The 24,520-nt window shown below is 56.7% G+C and overlaps 2 protein-coding genes across 4 annotated transcripts in view; one reads left to right on the forward strand and one right to left on the reverse strand.

Annotated features, from left to right (window-relative positions):
• Positions 1-956: 956 nt before the first annotated feature.
• Positions 957-5,200, reverse strand: LOC138118762 (glucagon receptor-like). The gene is made up of 13 exons (XM_069029956.1): positions 5,126-5,200; positions 4,863-4,959; positions 4,448-4,555; positions 4,052-4,173; positions 3,848-3,954; positions 3,620-3,780; positions 2,757-2,912; positions 2,508-2,568; positions 2,258-2,327; positions 1,772-1,860; positions 1,484-1,622; positions 1,152-1,193; positions 957-1,028 (listed from the first exon to the last, which is right to left on the reverse strand). Exons 1-13 carry the CDS (start codon positions 5,198-5,200, stop codon positions 957-959), a joined length of 1,299 nt encoding a protein of 432 aa, XP_068886057.1.
• Positions 5,201-23,200: 18,000 nt separating this feature from the next.
• Positions 23,201-24,520, forward strand: part of CLUAP1 (clusterin associated protein 1) — a 58,334-nt gene continuing 57,014 nt past the window's right edge. For all 3 annotated transcript variants that reach the window (XM_069029994.1, XM_069029995.1, XM_069029996.1), the window contains exons 1-2: positions 23,201-23,279; positions 23,787-23,898. In XM_069029994.1, coding sequence (XP_068886095.1) covers positions 23,258-23,279; positions 23,787-23,898 — 134 coding nt within the window. In that variant the 5' untranslated portion in view covers positions 23,201-23,257. The remainder of the gene's footprint in view (positions 23,280-23,786; positions 23,899-24,520) is intronic.

Below are 24,520 nucleotides of genomic sequence, written 5' to 3' on the forward strand. Positions count from 1 at the left end.
ACCACACCACCTCACATGCTTCCCTTGCTCCTGGGCTTCCTGGGAGCCACAGGTTGCTTGGCCAGGGTGGGATGATGCTTTGGCACCCCACAGGAAGACTCCCAGGATTTTAGCCTTTGGCTAGCAAAATGGTTCCTGAGCCTCTGCCAAGCCTGGAACTCCAGCTTTCCCTCCACAAAGCAGGAGGAGGCTGGGCTGGATGCTGGATGGGGGAGGTGGGGCTCTGCTCCAGGGAGTTGCTGCTTTCAAATCCTTCACTCCTAAGTGCTTTTGAGGCTCCATCCTTGGCTCTGCCCATGGCCAGGGGGGACTGGGGGGGTTGGTGCAGCTGCAGAGCAGCGAGGAGGGGATGGGTGCTGCTGTTCTGTGGTGGTGATGGGGGTGGGGAGGAGAGTGCTGGAGCAGCCCCTTGCTGTGAAGAGCTTTACAGGGTGGCTGTGGCTGGCTGGGAGCTGCCAGGGTGCTGGTGAGATGGTCCTGGGGTGGGACACAGGGGAGGACAGGGAGGCCCTGGATGTGGTGTGGCCCAGAGTGCAGGATTTGGGCAGCAGCTCCTCTTCCAACTGCTGAGGATCAGGCTCCTCCTGGCTGCTGGGATCCCACAGATGCCCCAGGTGGGTGTGGGTGTTGCAGGGGTTCCCTGTGTGGAAGGTGTCCTGGGGAGGCTGCCAGGTTCTGCTGCTGCACAGGCAGTGGGAGGAAGCAGCAGGCACTGCCCACGCAGCCCCTGGGCCCAGGCTGAGGGGACAGCGATGCCTGGCAAGAGCCAGGGCTGCCACCTCCCACTTGGGTCGCAGCAGGGATGTCCCTTCCAGCAGCTCCAGTGTGGCACAGCCAGGCACCGGTCCCAGCCTGGCCATCCCGGGTGGGCACTGCCCAGCACGGCTTCCTGCAGCCTCCTGCCCTCCAGCCAGGCCCCGGGGCCAGCAGGGCCTCTGCCCTGGCTGGTCACCACCTCAGTGGGCACAGCAGAGCGCTGGGTGGTCGAGCTTCCAGAGCTGCCACTTCTTCTTCATCTCGGACTTCACCTGTCACGTGGGAGGGAGCAGGGGCTTATCCCTGGCTGCGCCCTCCCTGCAGGCACAGCCTGGGGTGGGGAAGGTGGGCAGGAGGGGCCGTGCCAGGTGCAGGGACAGGAACAGGGACGTTACCTCCTTGTTGGCAAAGCAGTACAGCACGGCCACCAGGAAGCCCTGCAGGGAGAGCTGGGAGTGAGCCCCCCCTGCCATCCCTCTGCTGGGGCTGGGACAGGCTTAGGCTCCCCCCAGGCCACTTCTGGGTGCCTTTAGGGCTGAGGTCCCCCTGGCACCGCTGCCTCAGGGAGCACGGGAGGCACCACCACGCTCTCAAGGGCAGAGGGTGGCAGAGACAGTGCTGCCCTTCCCATGGAAGCACCACATGGAAAACAAGCTGGAAGAGGGACCCCCCTGATCTTTGCTCCATGGTGTGCCCAGAGCAAAGACTTGTTTCACTCCTGCCTCACCTGGAAGGAGTTGAGGAAGAGGGTGAAGAACACCTTGATGTAGCGCAGGATGCCCGTGGTTTGCTCGTCGGTGGCGAAGATGAAAACGACCTCGTGGATCCCAAAGAGGGGGATGAGGGTCAGGGTCGCTTTGGCCAGCCTGGAGGAGAGTAAGGGGACCCCAAAACTCCCAGTTAATCCCAGGGTGGTTGTTTAAGGATGTGCGAGGGGGAGGAGAGGTATAGGGTGGGATGTGGAGGTGGTGTTACCCCAGTATCCCAAACTGTCCCTGCCCCTCTCCCAGCCCACCTCAGCTTGTAGTCGGCGTAGCCCTTCTGGTTGGCCCGGAGCTTGGCCAGGATCACCTTGAGGATCCGCATGAAGATGAGCAGGTTGATCTGGGAGGGAGAGACAGGGCAGGGGCACACAGAGCCCAGCACCCCCACCCTGGCTGGGGCACTCATCCAGCAGGAGATGGCAACCCCTGTGCTGCCAAGGCTGCTGCTGCCCTTCCTCCCCTCCTGCCATCCCAACATCCTGGCTGGGAAGCAGCAGGGATCACCTCCAGCCCCTTTCTCTGGGGTTCAGCACCCCAGCTTCCTTCATGAACCCCCAGAACCTGGGAGTCAGCAAACTGCTGAACCCCCTGTGCCTTTGGCTGGTCCTTGCAGGCCAACTCTCCCTCCTGGCCTCTGCTGGAAGCTCCCCTGGGGATCACAGCCCTGCCCAGGGCCGGGAGCCAGGGGCTGAGCTGCTGTTATCCAAAAGGTCCTGGGGCTGGCAGCTGTTCCCTACCAGGGAGGCGAGCAGGATGGGGATGCGGATGATCCACCAGTAAGCCATGTTCTCGTTCAGTGCCCAGCACCTGCCAGGGAGACGTGGAGAGCAGCACCATCACCCTGTGCTGGGGGCAGGATCATCCAAGAGCTCTCCAGCCCCAGCCGGGTGCCTCAGGGACCCTCAGCAGCCTCTGAGCATCCCAGGAGGATCTCCATCCACCCACCCATCCATCCCTCCATCCAGCCATCCTTCCATCCCCACTCACTCCGCGTTCTCCTTCAGGTACTTGGCAGCCATCCAGGGCACCACGAACACCACGGGGGTCCCTGCAAGTCACACAGCAAACCCTGTAAAACCAAGCACCCTCCTGAGCTGAGAAACCACCCCTGCGCTGGGAGGGCACTGTGGGGACACCCGGGGTTGGCAGAGCCCCCACCCCTCACCCTCCTGGTCCCGTGGTGCCCCCGACACCGGGCACTGCCCCCTCCCCGCCACGCATCCGGGTGGCCCCTACCCCAGCCCAGGTAGAGGTAGAGCCTGTAGTAATTCTTCTCGGAGAACACGGCCCCGATGAGCAGCTTGTAGAGGTAGACAGCTTCCACCAGGAACCAGTAGTGGTTGGCCAGGATGCAGTACTGCATCAGCACCTGCGCTGCGCGGCACCCCAGCGCTGCCTGCCATGGGAGAGCCACCGTGGGGCTGGCTGTGCCCATGGGGCACCCCACAGCTCACCCACAGGGACCAGGCACCCCAGGAGCTCATCCACCAGGTGTATGGTGCTGCACAGGCACCCCAAGCACTCTGGGAGCTCATCCAGAGGCTGCACAGGCACCCCAAGAGCTCATACAGCAGGTGCATGGTGTTACACAGGCACCCCAAGAACCCTGAGAGTTCCCCTATGGGTGCCCCTATGGGTACCCAGCAGCTGCACGGGCACCCCAAGAGCTCACTCACAGAGCACAGGCACCCCAAAAGCTCACCCACAGGGCATGGGCCCCCCTAGAGCTGCCCCAGAGGGTGCACAGGCAGCACAGGCACCCCCAGACCTCACCCATCAGGGGCATGGGCGGCACAGGCACCCCAAGGGCTCATCCCTCAGGTGCCACCCAGGCCCAGAGCTCACCTAGCAGGTGCACAGGTATCTCAAGAGTTCACCCCCTGCACCATGGGCAGCACAGGCACCCCAAAAGCGTGTCCACGGGGTGGATGGGCACCCCAGGATCATGCACAGGTAGCCCAAGACCTCATCCATCAGATGCATGGGCAGCACTGGCACCCCAAAAACTCACCCACCGGGTGTCTGGGGCTGCATGGGCACCGACCCCCCGCACACCCCTGCCCTGGGCGAGGGTCCCCACGCTGCCACCAGCCCAGCACTCGCCTCGTGGCTCAGCAGAGCCTCCCAGTCAGCCACCTGCACCAGCTCCACGCCCCAGCGCCGCTCCAGCAGCGCATCCTTCACCATCACCGAGGTCGCCCGCAGCCCGAAGGAGGCGAACAGGTTGGCGTGGATGTAATTCCTGGTGCAGCGCAGGTTCCTGCAGGAGCCGGGGTCAGGCAGGGCCAGCGCAGCTGGGAGGGAGTGGGGGCAGGGCCGCGTCCTACCTGAAGACTGTGAGGACGAGCAGGGCGGAGATGAGGGTGAGCAGTGACAGCGAGTACCCCACGGTATAGAGAACCTTGAAGCTCAGCATGAGCCGGCGGGCGCCTTCCTGCAGGTGGGCACAGCACCAGGGAGCCCAGGTGGGAGCCATGTCCACCCCGGCCAGGCTGCCCTGGCCACCCCTGGGGTCCCAGCCAGGGTCCCACCTCCTCAGCAGTGACCTCCAGCTCATCCTCGCACTGGGAGTAGTCCCTCCAGGGCTGGCTGCCGTTCACTGTCACCCACTGGCCGTCGGTGCCACACCTGCGGCTCACCAGCCCGTGCTTCACTGCGGACACGAAGCACCCGCACAGTCCCTCAGGCTGCCCCAAATCCCTCCCCTGGGATGATGGATCTGACCCTGCTCAGCCCCAAAACCCCTGTCCCAGGGCAGGCATGGGCAGGGCGTGAGCTGGCTCTGCTCTGAGTCCCTTTACCCCAGGTCTGCTCATGGGTCCCTCTGCCCCTGTCAGCCGGCAGGAGGGGAACCCTGAGAGCCTCTCCACCCCCAGCACGGCTCAGCCCTGGCTTCCAGCTCCAGGGTGGCAGGAGGGCATCCTCACCTTTCTCAAACCAGGGCAGGTAGAAGGGGCAGGAGACGTTGACGGCGGTGCCGGGGCTCCCGTCGGGCCAGCAGGCGTACATGTCAAATGTCCTGTTGCAGAACAGCCCTTCCGAGGGCAGGGACAGGGACAGCCAATGGTCAGATGCTGGTGGCACAGCCACATCGAACCCTACCATCCCAGCGCCTCCGAGGGGGCTGATGCCACCCTGAAAGGGGCCCACGTGCCCCACAACAGCCTCAGCCCCCCAGGGCATCCCAGCTCTGGGTATCCCATCTGAGATGTGGAGATCCTCGTCAGTCCCTTGGCTCACCCTCCGTGGGTGACCGGAGCAGAGGATGCTGGAGGAGGGATAAACCCCAGCCCCGGCTCTGTGTGCCCCATGTCTGACCCCGAGCTGGGCACGGCCGGGTACCTGCCGGGTAGGGCTCGCTCGCCATCCTCCTCAGGCACTCGTCGCGGTACCGCAGCCACTCCTCGAAGGTCTTCTCCAGCACCTTGGCCCCGCCGTGCTGCAAGCCCAGAGCCGGGTCAGAGCACCTGACTGCCCCCATGAACTGCTGCCACACCCTCGGGACGGGCAGGAACCCAGCACGGAGCGGGGATGGAGCCGCCGCGCAGGGGTCAGAGCCCGGCAGTGCCAACCCCGCTGCCCCCCGGCCCCAGCCCGGCCCTCACCGACACAGAGAACAGGCACAGCCAGGCAAGCTGGACAAGGCTCCGCAGGGATCCAGCTCCAAGCACGTCCCTCATGGCTGCTCCCAGCCTGACCAGTGCTCCCAGCGCCGGGGTGCGTCTCAGGCTGGGCCGGGGACTGAGATCCTGGTGAGAGGAGGAGGAATGGGGACGGCTCGGCTCTGCCAGCCACCCACCCCCGGTGGAGGCAGAGATGTGCTTCCCAGGGCAGCAGAGAAGATCCTGGGCACGTCCTGGGGTGCCACAGCTCCGGCTCGCTTCCCTGATGGAGCCAAAACCTCGGGGAGCACCAGGCAGAGCAGCCAGGGTGTAAATGGATCACACGTCTCGGACGAGCCTGGTCAGCTTCCACCACCCACCGCTGCCATCCCCGAGGGGAGCAAACGCCACCGTGACAGCCGACGTGACAGCCCCAGCGCCACCGCTGCCCCCCAGCAGGTAGCTGGCACCCCTGGGTGACCCGGGAAGGGGCTGCAGGGACAGGAGGCAGCGAGACCTCTCTGGGGTCCCCTGGGCCCCCACCCCCAAACCCGCTGCACCCCACCACCTCCCGCCCCGATCCTGCTCGCAGCGACCCCTCACAGCCCAGCCGGGGGCTCGGGGGAGGAGCGGCTCGGTCACCCCCGGGGCTCCCCGCTCCTCCCGGGGCTCCCCATCGCTCCAGGCTGGACAACCCCAGCCCGCCCCCCCCTCACCCCCCCCCAGCACGGACCTTCGGGTTTGTCCCCCCACGAGAGTCCCCAGCCGGTCCCGCTCGGTGCCTGAGGGGGTCCCGGGGCTCCACCGCTTCCTCTGCCCGCTTACCCGGCTCTGCGGGACCGCCAGTCCCGATGTCCCGGTGTTCCCGGTGTTCCCGGTACTCCCGGTGTTACCGGCAGCCTCGGCAGTGCCGGTGTTTCTGGCAGCCCCAGTGTTCCCGTTGTTCCCGGTGTTCCCGGTGTCACGGGCAGCCCCGGTTCCGCGAGGTGAACGCGGCGGTGACCGAGCGGCGTCTGCGGCGGAGCCGCCTCCTGCCAGCGCCGTGCCCCGACGGGAGGGGGTTTTTGGGGGGGCTTAGGGGGAGTTCGGGGGCCGCACCGCCTCCCGGGGCTCCGGACGCCCGGTGAGAGGCGGGGGGTCCCGGAGCTGCTGCCCCCGCGCCCGCGGAGCTCCAACACGGACCCACGGAGCCCCCCAGGAATCACACAGGGATGGGGGTCCAGGTCCAGCCCCTTCGGGAGTCCCTGGTGGAATCCCACAGGGACAGGGATGGGGGTCCAGGTCCAGCCCCTCTGACAGTCCCCAGCTGTATCACACGGGGACAGGGATGGGGGTCCAGCCCTCAAACTGTGGGTCACAGGGACTGGATCAAGGATCCAGACCCTTTCAGTCTCCCCCAGAGCCCCCATCACACAGCCCCAGGGAAAGTCCTTCACCTCCCAGGCTCGGTGTCCCCTGGGCTGGGTGCTGTGAGGTGCTGGCATGGTGACAGCCCCCGTGCAGGCAGGGTGGCTGCGGGGGCCACCCTCCCCTGGGGACCAGGAGGCCCTGGTGGGGCAAGGGACCGGGGGACAGTGCTGGATCCCGCACGGGGACACAGCCCGTGACATCCATGGGTCCCATCATCCAGCCAAGGGACCTTAAAGGGCAGGGATGAGCCATGGGACAAGCCTGGTGGCCCCGGTCATGCTGCTTTCCCAGCACCCCACGTGCCGGCAGTGGGGAGGGAGGGGGTCTGTGCTGGGGCACGGCTGGGGAAGGTGGTTTTCCCATCAGTGGAGCTGGGGAGATTCCCCTGAGGTCCCCCAAATTACCAGCAGTGCAGCCCTGCCAGGCTCCCACCTCCCTCCCAGTGCAACTGGGCGTCCCTCCGTGCTGCAATGCTGGTGCCCACCACCCTGCCCTGCAGCAGGATGGGGTTCATACCCCAAAACTAGCTGAATGCACCAGAAAATGCATTTATTTTGCAAAAATCAGATGTTTGCCTCGAAGCTGCTGCAGTGGGCTGGGAGCAGACACAGGAGCCAGACAGATGAGGAGTCACAGCTGTTGCTCCAGTGATGCGAGCGGCATCTGGTTATTCCAAGTGACAAATAACCGATGGCAGAGCAGCCCAGGGTAAGGATTGGCTGTCTGGGGGGAAAATGAGCCTCAGGTGCCTCCCCCAGCATGAGCCAACGCCAAGGTGTTCCCTCACTAACAGAGTACGGACTTTGGACAAAGGCCTGGAGGGACAGGACACAGGGAATGGCTTCCCACTGCCAGAGGCAGGGTTAGATGGGATATTGGGAAGGAATTGTTCTCTGTGAGGGTGGGGAGGCCCTGGCACAGGGTGCCCAGAGCAGCTGTGGCTGCCCCTGGATCCCTGGCAGTGTTCAAGGCCAGGTTGGATGGGGCTTGGAGCAGCCTGGGACAGTGGGAGGTGTCCCTGCCCATGGCAGGGGGTGGAACTGGATGGGCTGTAAGGTCCCTTCCAACACGAACCATTCCATGATTCCATCATAACATGGCCCTGGGGCACTCATGGAGGATGGTTCCAGCCACATCCCCCTTCCCAGACACAGACACCACACGTGTTCACCCACAGATCTCCCCGTGTGAATCCATCTAATGGCAGCAGGAGCACTGGGTGGGCTCCACAAGGATGCTGGAATTGGGGGACAGCCCAGGGCTGCAGCATGTGGATGCCATTCCCTGGAGAGGAATCACAAAACTCCAGACGTTATTGTCCCGGTGTGGTCCATCTGGATGGGATTTTCTCCCTGGTCCCTTGAACAGGGACATGAGGAACGAGCTGTTCCTCTCCATATTGATGCATTTCAGGCGAGGTCTCCATAGCGACTGCAGCGCTCACGGCTCAGCCGGGGCCGGATCCCAATCCATGGGGTGCTCAGAGCCAGCTGGAGCCACGGGAAGAGGAGCTGGGACAGCACCCCACTCCCAACAGCTGCTGTGCTGCCGGGGTGGGCTTGGGACACAGCTGTCACCAAGGACACACAACTGGGAAATTTATTTATTAAAGGTGATGTTCACCATCAGAGCTGGAAAAATTGTCCCAGAATGGTCTCGGGCGTTGAAGCTGTTGGTGCTTCTTGGGCAACCTGAGAGCTGCAGGGGTGCTCAGGGAGAGGAGAGCATCCGCCAGTGTCCTTCATGGACACTGAGAATCGTGGAATTGTTCAGGCTGGAAACGCCCTCTGAGGTCATCGAGTCCAACGAGTCAGCACTGCCAGGTCCCCCATTAACCCATGTCTCTGAACACCACAGCTACAAGGTTTTGGAACACTTCCAGAGATGGTGACTCCACCACTGCTCTCAGCAGCCTCTTCCTGTGCCTGATCACTCTTTCAATGAAGAAATTTTCCCAATATCCAACCTAAACCTCCTCTGGTGCAACTGGAGGCCATTTCCTCTGATCCTGTCCCTTGTTCCCTGGGAGAAAAGCCAGGGTCACTAAGGGATAGCCACCAGACAACCCCCCAGGGCTAAATCCCTTCCCTCCAAGCACTGCTACCAGCAGCAACAACCTCCGGAAGGCAGCTTTCACTTTCTCTATCCGTCATTGATGGGGGAATTCACCCATGTGTGTTATTGCAGGCTCTGCTAATCAAGGTGCTTTGCTCCCCGTCCAGAAGCAATTCGCAGAACAGAAACCCTCACCAACACACGCCGACTCGCAATTATCCAGAGAACTTCCCAGAAAAGGCACTGGGAGCCGTACCAGGTAGAGAAATCCATCAGCGTGTGAATGCCCAGGAACCAGCGTGAGGAGGGACCTCCAGTGCTGGGAGCTCAGGGGCACCAAAGGCTCGTGAAAATCCTAAAAACCAATGGGTTTTAAATATTTTTAATATCAGCAGATGGTGCTGTTAGAAACTGCTGCTAACCCAATGAGGTGCAGACCCCATGTGAGCACAGAGGTGTTTGCCCTGAAATTCCCTCTTTTCCAAAGCTGTTCCCTGCATCCCAACAAAATCTGTTTCTCACTTGAACCTCTCTGATGCAGGAGAGGAATGACCCCGAGCTCTACCAAGCCTCCTGTCTGGAGGGCAGAGATTTGGGGTGAATCTGAGCTCTGAGACAGAGCAACAGCGAAATCAGCGTCTGGGGGACACCGAGTGACTCCGGCACCACCGCGGGGCGGGACTGTCCCAACTCACCCCGGGACACTCCTGCTTTGGGGCTTATCCCTGGAAAGACCATGAGAAATGTAATGTTTAATGCTCCATTATGTGCTTGAGCGTTTCCTCGATGGCCACAGGCTGTTCCACTATGATTATAAAGGGATTGATGACTTGTCAGCCTGTCCATAGCCAGAAATCAGCCAAACACCGCTGGTAGCCTGCCCAGGAATGACCAGCTGGGGGATTTCGTAGGGAATCATCTGCTTGGACATTTATTCCTGAAAAATGCTGGTTTCGAGAGATACGGAGTGACACAGGACTTTGGAGGGACAAGGAGAGATGCTGGTTTGAGTGAAAAAGGAAGTGGTGCCCCGGCACCTGCAGGGTGCCCCCAGCCAGCACCTTGCAGGGGTTAAACGAGACCTGGAGCTCTGAGCTTGGGGTTTTGGCCAGTGTTTGCAGAACGGGAGCATCCATTTCCATCCCATTTCCAGCTTGTTTCCATCCCCTGGGGCGATGACAGCCAGGGACCCCACTCCATCACACAGCAAAGGTCACTCCCGAGCCGGTGTTTCACCACGTCACCACATTCCCGTGAAAAATGAGCGTTCCCAGCTCAGAAAGGCGCTGTTGGATTTGGCACTTACTCAGAGCCTTCAGCAGCTGCCGTCCCTCCAGCGAGCCCCCAGGCACTTGGGATGTGAGCCTGGATTCAAAGCCGACCAGGTCCCTTGGTTTCCGAGTGGATTCTCGCCTAATTCGAGCCGGAAGGTTTAACCGATAAGATCAAGAACTTCTCTGAAATTCATCTCTATTCACATCCTGCCCCGGGGCTGGACTCTTTGTCCCATCCTCTGCTGAAGGGCACGGCTTCCCCTCTTCCATATGTAAAGCCTTGGCAGGCACAGCAGCATCCGTATTCCAAGCTGGGGTTTATTTAACCCCGGCATCGAGAATTCAAGGGGCAGATACAGAGATGCATCTTTTATTTCCTCCCTGCCTGGTAAGAGCCTGGTTGCAACTTCTTCTATCACCAGCTCTGGGGCCACAGCACAACAAAAATCTGGCTGGAGCTGTTGGAGTGAGTCCAGAGGAGGCCACAGAGATGCTCTGGGGGCTGGAGCCCCTCTGCTCTGGAGCCAGGCTGGGAGAGCTGGGGGTGCTCACCTGGAGAGGAGAAGGCTCCAGGGACACCTCAGAGCCCCTTGCAGGGCCTAAAGGGGCTCCAGGAGAGCTGCAGAGGGACTGGGGACAAGGGATGGAGGGACAGGACACAGGGAATGGCTTCCCAGTGCCAGAGGGCAGGGATAGATGGGATATTGGGAAGGAATTGTTCCCTGGGAGGGTGGGCAGGCCCCGGCACAGGGTGCCCAGAGCAGCTGTGGCTGTCCCTGGATCCCTGGCAGTGCCCAAGGCCAGGTTGGATGGGGCTTGGAGCATCAGGAAAATTAATCCACAAACACCAGAGGTTTATGTCCAAAAAGGAGACAGAGGAGTCCTGTATCTTTATACGAATAAAGGGAGAAGCCACAGGGCATTTCCCATGGGATCTCTCAAGTTGTTAGAGGACACAGCCTCCTTTTTATCCAAATTTCCCAGCTTCATTTCCCTCTCTCTTTCCCCCTTGGCTGAGGTACTTGAGAGGCGCAGACTTCCCGAATCACCTAATACAGACCCCCTCCCAACATGTACTCCCCCCCCCTTTTTCTTCTTCCTTGTGTCTCTGTTCTTTTTCTCTAAGTCCAGGGATTTAGCACGGCCTTGGGTGAGTAACAGTCTGTGTCAATCAGCAGAATTCCTGAACCTTAAATTCCAGAATTTATAGTTCCTCCCATTGTTTCTTTCACCTCCAAGTACCTGGCTGTATCTACCAGCAGGCCCACAGCTGGTTTGTAAAGACACCTCCTCCTCATTCCTTTCAGGAGCAGCCTGGGATAGTGGAAAGTGTCCCCGCTGACCTCCTCCAGGTGAAAACACTGCTAATTGCTATTTAGCTTAATCATCATTAAGCTGGGCAGGGTGAGGGTTAACCCCAGGTGAAACCACTAAGGGACATCTCCATCAGCGCCTCCCAGCAGCTGCTCATGTGCTCCTCAGGGGTGTGGCAGTGCTTTGCCAGCTCAAGATGCTCCCCAGAATTTCCAGGGGGAAGCTGGAAGATCTCCTTTGCTCTTTGCCAAAACACATTTGCAGTCACTCCAAGGAATGAGTGTGAAGGCTCAGCCCTTGCTCCTCCCAGCCCAGGGGCATCCCCACCCACCCTGTGGAGCATCCCGAGTGGGTCTGTGGCAGGAAAACCTGGGGTGCCCCAGCACTGGGGGTACCCCTCAGCTGCTCTGGGAACAGACGTGTTTCCCACACCTTTAACATCCTCCTTTTGGAGAACCAAGGCACTAAGAAGTTGCCTTGCCTTGCCCTGGTTTCTGCATCCTTCCCAGCCCTCCAGCTGTCTCAAATGTTGGATGTTTGCCACCTTATGGGATTGTGTGATGGATGAAAATGGATTTTCACCCTGGACTGTAACTGGCACTGCTCTGTTGTGCTCAGCAAAGCATTCAAGTCACTCAGACCTGCCAGGTGAGAGATGTGCTCTGCATTTCCCTCCTGCCAGCAGATCTGAAAGGGCTCCAGAAAAACTCCCCCCAAGGTTGCCAACCCCTCTCATGGTACAAAACCTGGCTTAGAGCTGGGAAAGGGAGGCACTGAGACTGGAGGCTCTGTGCTGTCATGAGGCAGGATGCTCCAGGTGGGACTGGGGAATGCTGGGAGCCCAGCTACCACAGGAGACGTCAGGATGTGTCTCCTCCAGCATTATTTGGGTGACTTGGGAATCCCCCAAAGCCCCCAGGTTTGGGAGCTGACAGCCCCCAGGCCCAGTGCTGGATCACAACACACTCAGTGGGAAAGTTCCCTCCCCCTCACTTTGGGGAAAATGAAGTGAAAAAGCAACTTGCACAATTCTTAGCGCTTCCTTGCATGTGTTCCTGCAGGAGCTTCCCAAATAACTGCTGGAGCAGGTGGATCTGAGGCTGGGCAGCACCCTGGGGTTGGTGGAGTGGCTGCTGCTCCGTGTGCTGCTTCTCATGGTGTTTGCAGGGAGATGCTCCTCTGCTCCAGCACAGCTCCCATTGGAAGCCCAAATGAGAACCACAGACCATGGAATGGTTTGGGTGGGAAAGGACCTTAAAGCTCATCTTGTCCCACCCCTGCCATGGGCAGGGACACCTTCCACTGTCTCAGGTTGCTCCAAGCCCTGTCCAACCTGGCCTTGGACACTGCCAGGGATCCAGGGGCAGCCACAGCTGCTCTGGGCACCCTGTGCCAGGGCCTCACCATCGTGGGCTCTTTCTGGCATCAGATTTCTGCATGTTTACAAAATCTTCACAAGAATGTGGGGGTTTGGGTTGTATCTAAAGGTGTCGATAGATGCCATGAGCTGGGTTTTTGTGTCAGCCAGGGCTGCTTGTGTGTCATTTTCCTTCTGATGGCGACAGGGCCCATTAATCAGTGTAAATTGAGGGCTGTGCAGCCCCTGGTTGTCGCTCCTTCCACACCCACTCCTGCTCCTGCTGTTGCAGGGAAGCTCTCCAGGAGCAGCAGCGTGGAGCACACACCTCCTGCCTCAGCAGCTGCTGTCTTCCCCATAGAACTGAGATTTCTTTAGCCCCTTTTTCAGCTCCTTCTGCTGGGCACAACCAGCTCCAAGGACTTGCTCAGAGGGTGCTGCACACCGTGTAGGGATGGGGTGTTATCAAACACATTTACTGATGAGCTTGCAGGCAGACATCACCCCAACTCCTGCTCTGCAGCCCCCCCATCCTGGAGATCACCTTCCTGCAATTCCATAGGCTCTGGATGAGCTTTTGAGGACTATTCATTTCTCTTTTATTTAATGAAACCTCAGCCTGGGTCCTGGGTTTGCTGGCAGTGTGATCTGTTTTCTGGAGGTCAAGTCAAGAGAGATTTCTGGCCGAACGTGTCAGCTCTGCTCATAAAGATGCCCAGACATCCTCATCAGGAATGTTTTCCTGGTGTGACCACACATTTTCTGACAGCTTAAGAACTGATGAAGGCACCCAGCCTGCAGAAAAAAATCTATCTCCTGCCCAGGGAGCCTGAGATCCTCATTACCTAACTGAGAGGGGATAATAATTCCTCAAATCCTGTAAGAACCGCAGTGCAACAGCGTTGGCATCGAGGTTGTCAGGTCTCCCTCCACCAGGCAGAGGCAGGTGACAAAGCTGCTGGGAGTGCTGCTGGATTCATCCAGGAGGAATGGCTTCCCCTGGGCTCAATTTTACAGCTGAGAGTGGTTTTGCACTAGGAGAAGGTGGTTCTAAGGAGGGGGCTATTTCCAGGTGAGGTGTGGCCCTATCGCTTCTCTCTCCCTGTGACTGTGCCTGGCTTGCTCTGCCTGGGATTCCTACCAGGAGAGGAAGCTGGATTCAGGGATCCCTTTGGCTTTGCTGGGAGTTGGGGTTCCATGGGAGGGCTCAGCAGTGCCATCACCTCCCTGGGCACTGGCACCCACTGCCTGCAGGCCATGGTTTGCAAAATCTGCCAGCCCAGTGATCTCCCCCTCACCATCCCCTGCCCAAAGCCCCTCCATCGCTTCCACTCCAAACCTTTCCTTGTCACAAACCTATTTTCAGGTGTTTTGAACACAAACCAGCTCCCCTCATGTTTGAACAGAGCAACACTTAATTCTGCTGCTGAGATCACAGGTTTCTGCCAGCACAGGGACATAAAATTCCCAGACTGGCCCAGCCCAAGGTCTGTTTACCCAAGACTCCAACTCCTCCTGAGAGCACCCCTCAGAGAGGGGGGGAAAAGCCAGGCAAAGGTTGCACCTCCACAGGTAAGGACTATTTGGGATAATCCTGGAAGAGCTCTCATTTCCACCCATTTTTGTCCCTGGTTTTGATGGCAGTGCCCAAATGCTGCCTATGCTCAGTTACTGGGGATATAAAATACTTAACTGGAGGGGAAATCCTCTGGAACTGTACTTAAGCCTGTCCACTTGAATGTAATGGATGTGGCACCTGGGGACATGGGTTAGTGGTGGCCTTGGCAGTGCTGGGGAATGGTTGGACTCGGTGATCTTGGAGGGCTTTTCCAACCTTCACCACTCTGTGGCTGCAATGAGTTAAATAAAGAGGCTGTGCCAAGTTTGGGGCCTGGAGAAGAGAAGGCTCTGGAAGGTTTGTTCCACCCTTTTGTTGTGTTTCCTCATGATCCTTATCCTTATGTTTTCTGGGTGATCCTTATCAAAAAAGATAAAATTGGGTGACTGTGACAGTGGCCTTGCAAACCTGTCCTTCCCTGTCCTTGTCACCCTGGCTGCTTGTTCTCTGTGCATTTCCCTCCAGGTAGTCCAAGAGCCAAAACGTTGGTGAAAAACACATCAAAGCATCTCATGATCATTGTGGGTCACTTCCAAGTTGGGATATTTGATGAGAAATCAAGGATTTTTGGATCCCCTGTGCCTTGTGGTGACGGTGAGCTGGACTTGCAGCTCCCAGGCTCACTGGCAGGGCTGTGCTGGCTTTATATCAAGCTGTGCTGTGCCATCTGAAATTGGACCCCCAGGAATTAGGCAGACTTTGGGAAATCAGCACTTAGTGCTGGCTTCGGGTGGGTCAAATGGCTCTTTGCTTTGGAGGGAGCTAATGGAGGGTGGGTGTATAATTTTGTTTTTCACTGAATATAAATGAGAAGCCAATCTCCTCTCCTGACCTGTCAGACACAGACGGAGATGGATCTGGAAATCTCCTTGCTCGGGGGTGTTTTTTCATCCTAAGTAGCTTCTCCTGCTCCTCTGCTGAGTGACCAAAGGGCAGCTGTTGATTTATTACCCCTGGTGTTTGATCCATAGGCTGAGGCTTATCCTGGGCACCCAGCTCTCCTCTAATGCCAGCCCATTAACAGGGAGACCTGCTCTGCACTGTAATTACAGGGAACATGACATTCCTGCAGATTTCCCTTCCCCAGACCTTCAGATTTCCCCAGGCTCCTCGGCACAAAGAGCATTTCACTTCCCCCAGTGGTTCCCTGGCTATTTCCCCCCTCCTGGGAGGGGTTACTTTCCCTTCCACACCTCTGGAGTGATGAGGTTCATGTTAAATAAAGTGGGAAGGAAGGAGTTTGCTCATGAAACTCTTCAAAGACCAAGAAGTCTGCAAGCTAAGCCAGCCCTCAGCAGCAAACAGAAGCCTCGGATCCTGTGGCAGCAGCCCAGGCATGAAAACAGAATTTGGGTGAAAATAGATGTCCCAGATGGGAAATAAGGGAGGCTCTGACTGGAAGAGCAAAAAATGGTGCTCAACTTGGAAGCAAAAGGCAAAAGTGGATGCAAAAAGCTGAGCATGACCTGTCTGTACAATTCTATGAACCAGCCAAAGGAAAACTTCATCACTTCTTACCCTGCCTGGTTTTGGGGATTTTTTTGCACCAGCCCTTCTCTGAGCAAATGGTCTGGCAGATTCCCTTCCCAGTGTTTCAGGCAATTTGTAAAGCTAAAACCTTCTCTAACAGGTAGGCTGGGAAACAACCCAGCAGAAACAGGTTGTATTTTCTCCACCATCATGACCACACTCATTTAATTTTTTTTTCCACAGTATGTGAGAGGTGACTTAGAGGATATTGAAGTGTACAGCAGCTTTGCAGGAGGGTTTTCCTGAGATGCAAAAGAAGCCTGAGGACTTTTAACCCATTTTTTCCCACAACAGGGCAGGCACAGCTGAGTGTTTTCTGATTTTTGTGCTTGAAGAATCTGAAGAATGTCTGCTCATTTCAGTTTTTTTATTCCTAATTTAAAAAGCATTAGAGAAATGAGGTTAAAAATAATTTGTGTTCTCACTTGATCATGTTTCCAACAGCACATTTATGTCCCAGCCCAGACAAAAGCAGAGGGGCTCCAGCCCTTGGAGAGTGATTTTTATGACCCTGAGGAGAACCAAAGCTGTAAAATAACATCCTGACCCTTGCTGAGTGTGGTCCAGGTGAGCCTGACCCCAAGTAACTGCTGGCCCCATGGGAATCTCGTGAAGCAGCAACTCCTCACAAAGCCTAATCCTTGTTACTAGAGGGGAAAAAATTGGTTTAGGTCTATCTGCCAGGTAGGGTAATGCAAGGATGTGAGAATTTGACTTAAAAATATGTGATAGAAGGTTTAGTGCCAAGCTCTGCTAAAAAAGACCTCCAAAACCTGTGGGGAAAGAACAGTAGAACATGAAGAATGAAAATATATATATTGCAAAAAAAACCAACAAACAGACTAAAAAACAAATAAAAACACCCCCAACCACCATTTCATCTGCAACAAGATGTCTGATGGCTGAAAGGACCAACAGAGGGAAAGATGAATAGAGCTGATTATTTATATGTTGAGACCCTGACAGGTTCTGTACTCAAAGCCTGCAGTGCGAGCTGATGGCTCACCCACAGCCACAGAAACCTGCACCAAAATTGCCAGTTTTCCTTTCTTTCCATGAAAATTTCCACTTTTGTCCTGATGAAGAGGAGAAAAAACCCCAATTGCTCCAGTGAGGAGGGCGGAATGGGGAGATGCTTCCATGGAGGTGAGTTCATGTGCCAGGGAATAAGCAGAGGTGTATTTTCCTTCAGGTGTGGGTTGCTGGAAATGGGCAGTGGGCAGGGAGAAAAGTTTATCCTTCATGGATGGAACCTGAGCTCCTGCCAGAGAGGCTGCTCCTCTCTGGGTCCCTGTTTGGTTCACAGTTACATCCACCCCACCTCCAGCAGCACCTTTGTGCTGCCTAATATTAATATATAAATATTAATTTTATTTACTTAGAGTCTCAGTGTAGTGTTTACCTCAGCTGTGGAATTTATTGTATTTATTTTACAGCTTTGGCTTTCCCCCCACATATTTCACCAATAGTAACTCAGAGCAGAGCAGGGGAATGGTTCCTTCCTTCTTTGATCCCCCTGAACAAGTGGGATTGCTGATATATTATTGAACTGGTGAATTATTCAAGGTTTGCTGTCTCATGGCTTTCTGGCATAAGAAACCCAGTCTCTAAACACATCTCCTATTTCCTAATGTAACTACTTCATGTCAGTATTTATTCTTTCAGGATTTATTGCTCTTTCCTTGCTTTTGATTACTTTTTCAATCATGTGCGTGAGTATTGCTCACTACAGTCCATGTCGGTGTGTTTTCTAAGCTTGGGCAGTTAGAAGTGAAAAAACTGTGAACTGCTCTGCAAAATGTCCTCAGACATCCATAAATCAGCCTGACATGGAGATGATTTTCAACTCAATCCACCCTGAGATACAGATGACCCTGTCATGAACAGCTGTGGCTGCTCCATGCAGTGTTCCTGCAGAGATCTGTGGTCACAGCTCCCATTCCTTTGTCCATCCAACATCACCACTGTCAGCACAGAAACCCTCACACTGTTCTCACTCGATGTATCAACATGAAAAGTGCTGTGGGTTATGTCTGTAGGGGCAAACTCGGGACATCAAGACCCTTTAAGAAGTTTATTACGAAGCTGCTGCCAGGATCAGTCAGCATTGGATGTGGCTGGGAGCTGAGAGGCTGCAAAAGCCGTGTTGGTTGGCTCAGGCTGGCTTCTGTGGCAGTTTCTGCAGCCCAGCAATTCTGTGTGTCTGTCTGAGCACCCCAGAGATGCTCCTGACACTTCCCTGGGGCTGCCCAGGGGCCTGCAAGCGCCTTCTGGGGCCACCCAGACACCTCCCTGGGCCTTTGGGGCTCCCTGGCACAGTGCAGACAGGGACTGAAGAAAAGCTTCTTTGGAAGATGCAGGCAAGAGAATATTGCCCACGGTCTGAATTCCAGCTGCCCTCAATAATCTTTAAATCCTGTTGTGACATTCAGGCTCTACTTTACTGCTGGTCTGCAGCACATGTGCTAAACCATCAACACGACTCACCCTGATGCATATTGAACAGTAAAATAACACAGCAATGTACAGAAAACATGAAATTTATTGAACATTAATACTCTTAAAAGTTTCTACGCTGCTACAAACTCGAACTGTGTGGTTAAAAAGATTCCAGGGAAAACCATGCCTAATAACAAAGGGGTTCCTAACACCTATGGGCAGGAATGTCCCAGTGCCCGGGCTCAGCACTGGTCACACATTCCCGGCCATGTCCGCCAAGCCCAGAGATGAGCTGGGGCTGGGGAGTCGGAGGAGAGGCGAGAGGTGGAGTCTGCTCTTCTGAGTGCCAGCGCTCCTTCGCCTCCTCCCTCTGGGCCCTGGCCTCTGCCGGGAGCTCTGGAGCAGAGACGTCTTCATCAGGGCCTGGTTCTCCAGCAGCAGCTGCAGCAGCTCCTCGGAGCAGCCGTGGCCCTGGCAGCACGGCCGTGCAGAGGCCCGGGCGCTCTGGCTCTTCTCCTGCAACACCCAGCACAGGGAGCCCGATGGAGGGGCAGAGGGGCCTCGGGGCTGAGCCCTCGGGCGCTGCCCTCGGCCCCTCCTGCACAGCGAGCCTGGGCCCGGCTGGGCTGCCCCGGGCAGAGGCTGCAGCAAGAGCAGCTCCGGGGCTCAGCCGGGCCCGTTCCTGCCCAGCGCTGGGCTCAGCCCCCGCTCCGCCAAAGCCTTGGCCAAGGGGCTGCCCCAGAGGCCCGGCACCCGCGGGGCCTGCCCAGCTCTGCTGCCCCACGGGGGCTCTCGGGCCTCGCCCCACACCCTCCTGGCCCAAGGCCTTGGCGGCCCCGGCACCGGCCCACCTGCCTCAGCCCCTCCCTCACCTCTCCCCGGCGTCTCCTGAGCCCTCTGACAAGGACCCAGCCCAGGTAAAAGCCCCTGAGAATCAGGGCCACGGCTGCACAGATCCACGGCAGCGCCTCCAGGACCAGCGCGGTGTCGCTCCTTGGCACCACGGCCTCCTGCTCCTCCAGGGCCTGGGGAAGCGCATCCCAGCTCCCTGTGTCCCCAGCAGCGTGGCTGGAAGGGTCCAGTGGCTGCACCAAGAGCAGCAGCACCGAGAGCGGCAGCAGCGGCAAGAGCCCCTGGCTGAGCATGGTGCTGCTGACGGACGAGCTGCCACCGCTGAACAGGCCCTGGACGTCCTTCCCAGCCGACTTCTGCCTGGGCTCTGGGCACGGCGACGGGCTGGGGACACTTATCAACACTGTCCCCAAAGGCTGTGATGTCACAAGGCTGTTACCTGTGACAGGAGAAATGGGTGCAAATGTCATCACAGAGGACTCGGTCTGGAGGAATGGCTGTGGGGTCTTCACCAACATCAAGCCATGCAAGTTTTGCAGACTCAAGCACAGTCTGAACTCCTGAACTTTAGGGGAAAATGCCCAGGCTTCATGGACTTGTGAAGAGGAACTTTTCTGCCCAGGCTGGGCTTCAAGCTCATTTCAGTGGTTGTACAATGCATGACAAGGCAGGGCTATGTTCAAGGGGCAATATGGAGTAGGTGGTTGGGGAAGGCTGCACCTTCCTAGGACATCAGCACTGGGGAAAGGAGGAGGGCAACATGCGGTCAGGAGTTCAGGAGAAAAGGAGGCTGCCTCCTCCAAAAACCTGAGACCCCACCGGGGTACGGCCTGGAGCACTCTCTCCCTTCTCTCGAATACGGGTGACTCTTGCAGGACTCTCCTCTGTCCCCTGTGCAGACTTTCACAGTGGCATGTTCAGCACAGGGCTCTCCAGTGCAGGGCCAAGAGCTGGACTTGGAGGATCCTTGGGGGTCCCTTCCAACTCCACACATTCTGTGATTCTGTGACTCCACGTCCCCTTATCCTGTCCCTTGATCCCTGGGAGCAGAGCCCAGCTCCCACCTGGCTGCACCCTCCTGTCACGAAGCTGCCGAGAGTGAGAAGGTCCCCCCTGAGCCTCCTCTTCTCCAGGATGGGCCCCCAGGCTCCCACAGCCTCTCCACACAGGACATGAGCTCCAGACCCTTCCCCAGCTCCCTTCCCTTCCCTGCACCCGCTCCAGCCCCTCAATGTCCTTCTGCAACTGAGGGCCCCACAACTGCACACAGCACTCGAGCTGTGGCCTCCCCAGTGCCCAGCACAGGGCCATAAGCCCTGCCCTGCTCCTGCTGGCCACGCCACTGCTGACACAGGCCAGGGGCCATTGGCCTTCTTGCCCACCTGGGCACACCTGGCTCTGCTTCAGCCACTGCCAAGCAGCACCCCCAGGTGCCCCAGGGTCCTGAGAGCACCTTCTGGGACAACCCAGAACCCTCCCTGTGCCTTTTGGTGCATTCTGGTACAATATGGACAGTAATAGAACAAAAGATAATTTGTAGATGTTATCAATAAAATATTTCTAAAGGTGGGATTCTCAGTTTTCCTATAAAAATGTACCTGTACAGTTTAATTGACTTTTATTCTGAAGAACTTTCAGAGTTCTGAGTCATGGATGATGTACAGGATACAAACTGTCTGCTGGAAGGTTGGCATGAGCAAAGCCATGGCCTGCCCTGGTGCTTACGGACAAAAGGAAATCCAGGACGGAAATGTAGACCTGACAATAGGGAACAGTGAGGATATATAATGAATACTGTAGCAGGGTTAGGAATTTTGTGTCTTGTGTTTATGGTTTCTTCACAACAAAGGGAAACGCACTTGTGAAGATACAGGCTGCTGTTAGTAGACTTTCTAACAGCCATGTTTTCATCTCCTTATGAAAATAAATATTTCCCAGCCTTGACTGAGCCTAGTAAATTTTGCTCCTTATCCACAGTGGCTGAAGAGGTCTATTCAGGGCCCCCAGCAGCAATTCCTGCCAGGGACGTGTGTCAGGCTTTACACGTTTTGCAGTTCATACACAAACCCCCTGTGTGCATTCCAGGGTCCAGATACCCCAGTCTGCAGTTGGAGATTTACCTTCTAGTCTCATTCATGGTTTCCTTTGATTTTTGCTCCACAAAAGCCGGGCTCTTGCCCTCGGAGAGATCCTCGTCGTCCTCTGCAGAGCGCGTGGAGGGTGGATGGATCCCCGGGATGTGGCCGGTGGGTCCGTGTGTGCTCCGGCCGGGTGCAGAACGGGCCCCGCCGGGCCTCCCCTCACACCGCACACACGGCCGGGGTTCCTCAGAATCCCCCGGGGATGGCTCCCAGCCCTCCCTCCTGAGGCACAAACCCCATCCCGGCTTACCCGGGGGTGTCCCCAGCGCGGGGGACGCAGCCACGACACGGAGCTGCCACCGCTTCGCCCGGGCTGTCGGGGCAGCGCCTCCCGCCCCACAGCACACGGGGGAGGCCGGAGCCGGCCGAGGCCGCCGGGGCAGAGCCAGGGCGGGGCGCAGGGAGTGGCCGGCAGGAGCAGGGCAGGGCTCGTGGCCCTGTGCTGGGCACTGGGGAGGCCACAGCTCGAGTGCTGTGTGCAGTTGTGGGGCCCTCAGTTGCAGAAGGACATTGAGGGGCTGGAGTGGGTGCAGGGAAGGGAATGGAGCTGGGAAAGGGTCTGCAGCTCATGTCCTGTGTGGAGGGGCTGAGGGAGCCTGGGGGGCCCTTCCTGGAGGAGGCTCAGGGGGGACCTTCTCACTCTCGGCAGCTTCGTGACAGGAGGGTGCAGCCAGGTGGGTGTGGGGTATGCCCAGGCCCTGCCCTGGAGATGAGAGATTTTGTAATCGCCCAGCAGGACTCCCTGGAAAGGCAGCCACTTCTTTGGTCACGGTGAGAAAAGACAGACCCACAATCCTTTAGGAGACCCTGTGCAGATCCTTTGTAACCCATTGGCTTTCACCCATCCCCTGTATCCCTATAAAAGCTAAGCCCTCTGCCCCTGTGAGGGAGAGCTCTCATCCCTGGCTTTCCCCTTTGCTGGAGGGGACCAACAATAAAGCTCCTTCCATGAGGAACCAGCCACACGAGCCTCTCATCTCTCTCTCTGGTCTGGTCTGGCCTGGAGGCTGCCCTGCAGAGCTGAGCTGGAATCACGAGCTGATAATCACTAAAGAGCTGACAGTCTCTGCAAGGGCCCTCCTGCCAGCAGCTGAGGGAAGACACCGGGCCTCGGGAAGGCGATTCCTTTTGGGACCATCTCCCCGGACTGGTCACCTCTTCCTGGGTCAGAGCCACTGACCCCTCACCAGCTGTAATAGGTGGGGGCCGGGCTCTGCTCCCAGGGAACAAGGGACAGGATAAGAAGACATAGTCTTAAGTGTGCCAGGCGAGGTTTAGGTTGGATACTAGGAAGAATTTCTTCCTGTTGTTATGAATGTATTGTGATGTTGGCTTTTCGCAGGTTACATAATTGTTATGAATATATTGTGATATTGGCTTTTTTTTTCATGTTCCTTAATGTTAGAAAAACTTTACCTAGGTTCTGTATTGTAGTACATGACATAGAACGTCTACTGTTTATGTAGTCAGTTTAGAAAAGATAGGCAGAGAAAGCCTTCACGTTCCTGGAGTATCTTATCAGAGAAGACCTGAAACCAGAGAGAAGAATTGATGGAGGGAGCAGAGATGGAATGGAGCCAAGGAGGAAGATAAGGCTGATGGGATGATACACAGAAACTCCAAAGAATTTATGAATCATGCATGATTGTGATGAATATGCAATAAGAGATGTACTTTTACAGACGATCTTTTGGATGTAGAGTTGTGCCTTTGGATCTCTGCCAAAGCACCCAGCCGTAATACCCTTTTTGCTATTGTCTCCTAATTGTCCCTTTAATTAAACTTTCCTTAAAACTCTACTAAGAGTGAACCTCGTTTTTCACACCATAAAGGGTGATGAGATATCAGAACGGGCTGCCCATGTGCGCGATGGATTCAACTGTGGCGGGAGGTGTTTAAGGAAAGCTTAGACGTGGCACTCAGTGCTCTGCTCTGGTCGCCACGGTGGCGACCGATCACAGGTTGATTCGCAGATCTCAGAGCGCTCTTCCACCTCAAGTTATCCCGTGATTCCGTGATTCCGTGATTCCGTGATTCCGTGATTCAGTGTCCGGCCCGCCGCACACTTCGCTTCCCGCAGGGTTTGGCCCCGCCGCGCCGCCGTAGCGCGTTGCCTCAGAGCCGCGGCGGCCGCGGGTCCCGGCGATGTCGTTCCGCGACCTCCGCAGTGAGCGCGGCCGGGGCCGGGAGGGGCCGGGAGGGACCGGGCGGGGCCGGGCGGGGCCGGGAGGGACGCGGCACCCCCGGCTCGGCCTCCCGGGGGGCCCCGCTGCTCCGCTCGGCCGCACCCGGAGCTGCCGGCGGGCGGTGCCGCGGGGGATGCGGGGCTGAGCCCGCCGGTCCCTGCCTGGGAGGGGTCCCGGTGGCACAGCCCTGCACGGGCGGGATTCCCCCAGCCCCTGGGGGACACAAGTGAACCTTGCGTTTGCAGGGAGAGACTGTGTCAGCGTTGTTTCAGCTCAGTGAATCTCGTTTAAAACGCCTCTTTTCACTTTGGCGTGTTTTCTGTTGAAATGATGTGATTTATGTTAATTATTGAGGTTGAATTTTTTAACAGTGCTTTGCACTGGGTATATCTCATGGAAACTAAGCAGCACTCTGTGGGGGATGGCAATCTTGGCAAAGCCCTTATTGGATATATAAGAAGGAATCCCTGCTCTTCCTCATTTTTCAGATTTTACTGAGATGATGAGAGCGCTGGGGTATCCTCGACTCATATCCATGGAGAATTTCCACACCCCAAACTTCATGCTTGTGTCAGAAGTGCTGCTGTGGCTGGTGAAAAGGTTGGTGATGAGGCTAACAAATTTTGGGCTGATGCTGGCATGCGGGGAGTGTGCTTGGAACTGATGGTGCGGTGTGAAATTAGGAAACTCAGTGACACTTAGTCATTCTTTGAGCTCTGCTCTTCTAAATCCCAGATAGAAATGTGGTAGTTTGCAGGTTTTTAGTTTAATTACACAGACTGGAGTAGGAAACGCAGTGACTCAGTCCTGGCAGAGGTTGCACCCTGACTGTGGGCACATTCATTCAAAAGTAGCCTTATCTCTCTCCCATATTCTCCAAATTCCACAACCATCCTGTCCATGACCTTTTATCCAAACAGGGTGATCTACTGTGGGAATTTCACCAAAACCCAGCCAGTTTTTGCCTTGCTGCTACAGTTGTTGGCTCAGCCTGGTATTGTCCTGCATCCACAACATGTTTAAAACAAGTAAAATGGTTTGGTTCTAATCTACCACTGTCCAGTTGCAGTTTTACACCCACTTAACCCATTGTCAGCCTTTGGTTAAATATTTCTGTGTCTTGAAGTGTTACTTGAATGATACACTATCTTCTCTCTCCCAATTTAGTGTAAAATTAAGGGGTTTTTTTTAAGATCATGAGGTAGAATATTATAATTGAAAC

Source organism: Aphelocoma coerulescens, chromosome 14 (genome assembly GCF_041296385.1).
Source record: "Aphelocoma coerulescens isolate FSJ_1873_10779 chromosome 14, UR_Acoe_1.0, whole genome shotgun sequence".
Classification (NCBI taxonomy): domain Eukaryota; kingdom Metazoa; phylum Chordata; class Aves; order Passeriformes; family Corvidae; genus Aphelocoma; species Aphelocoma coerulescens.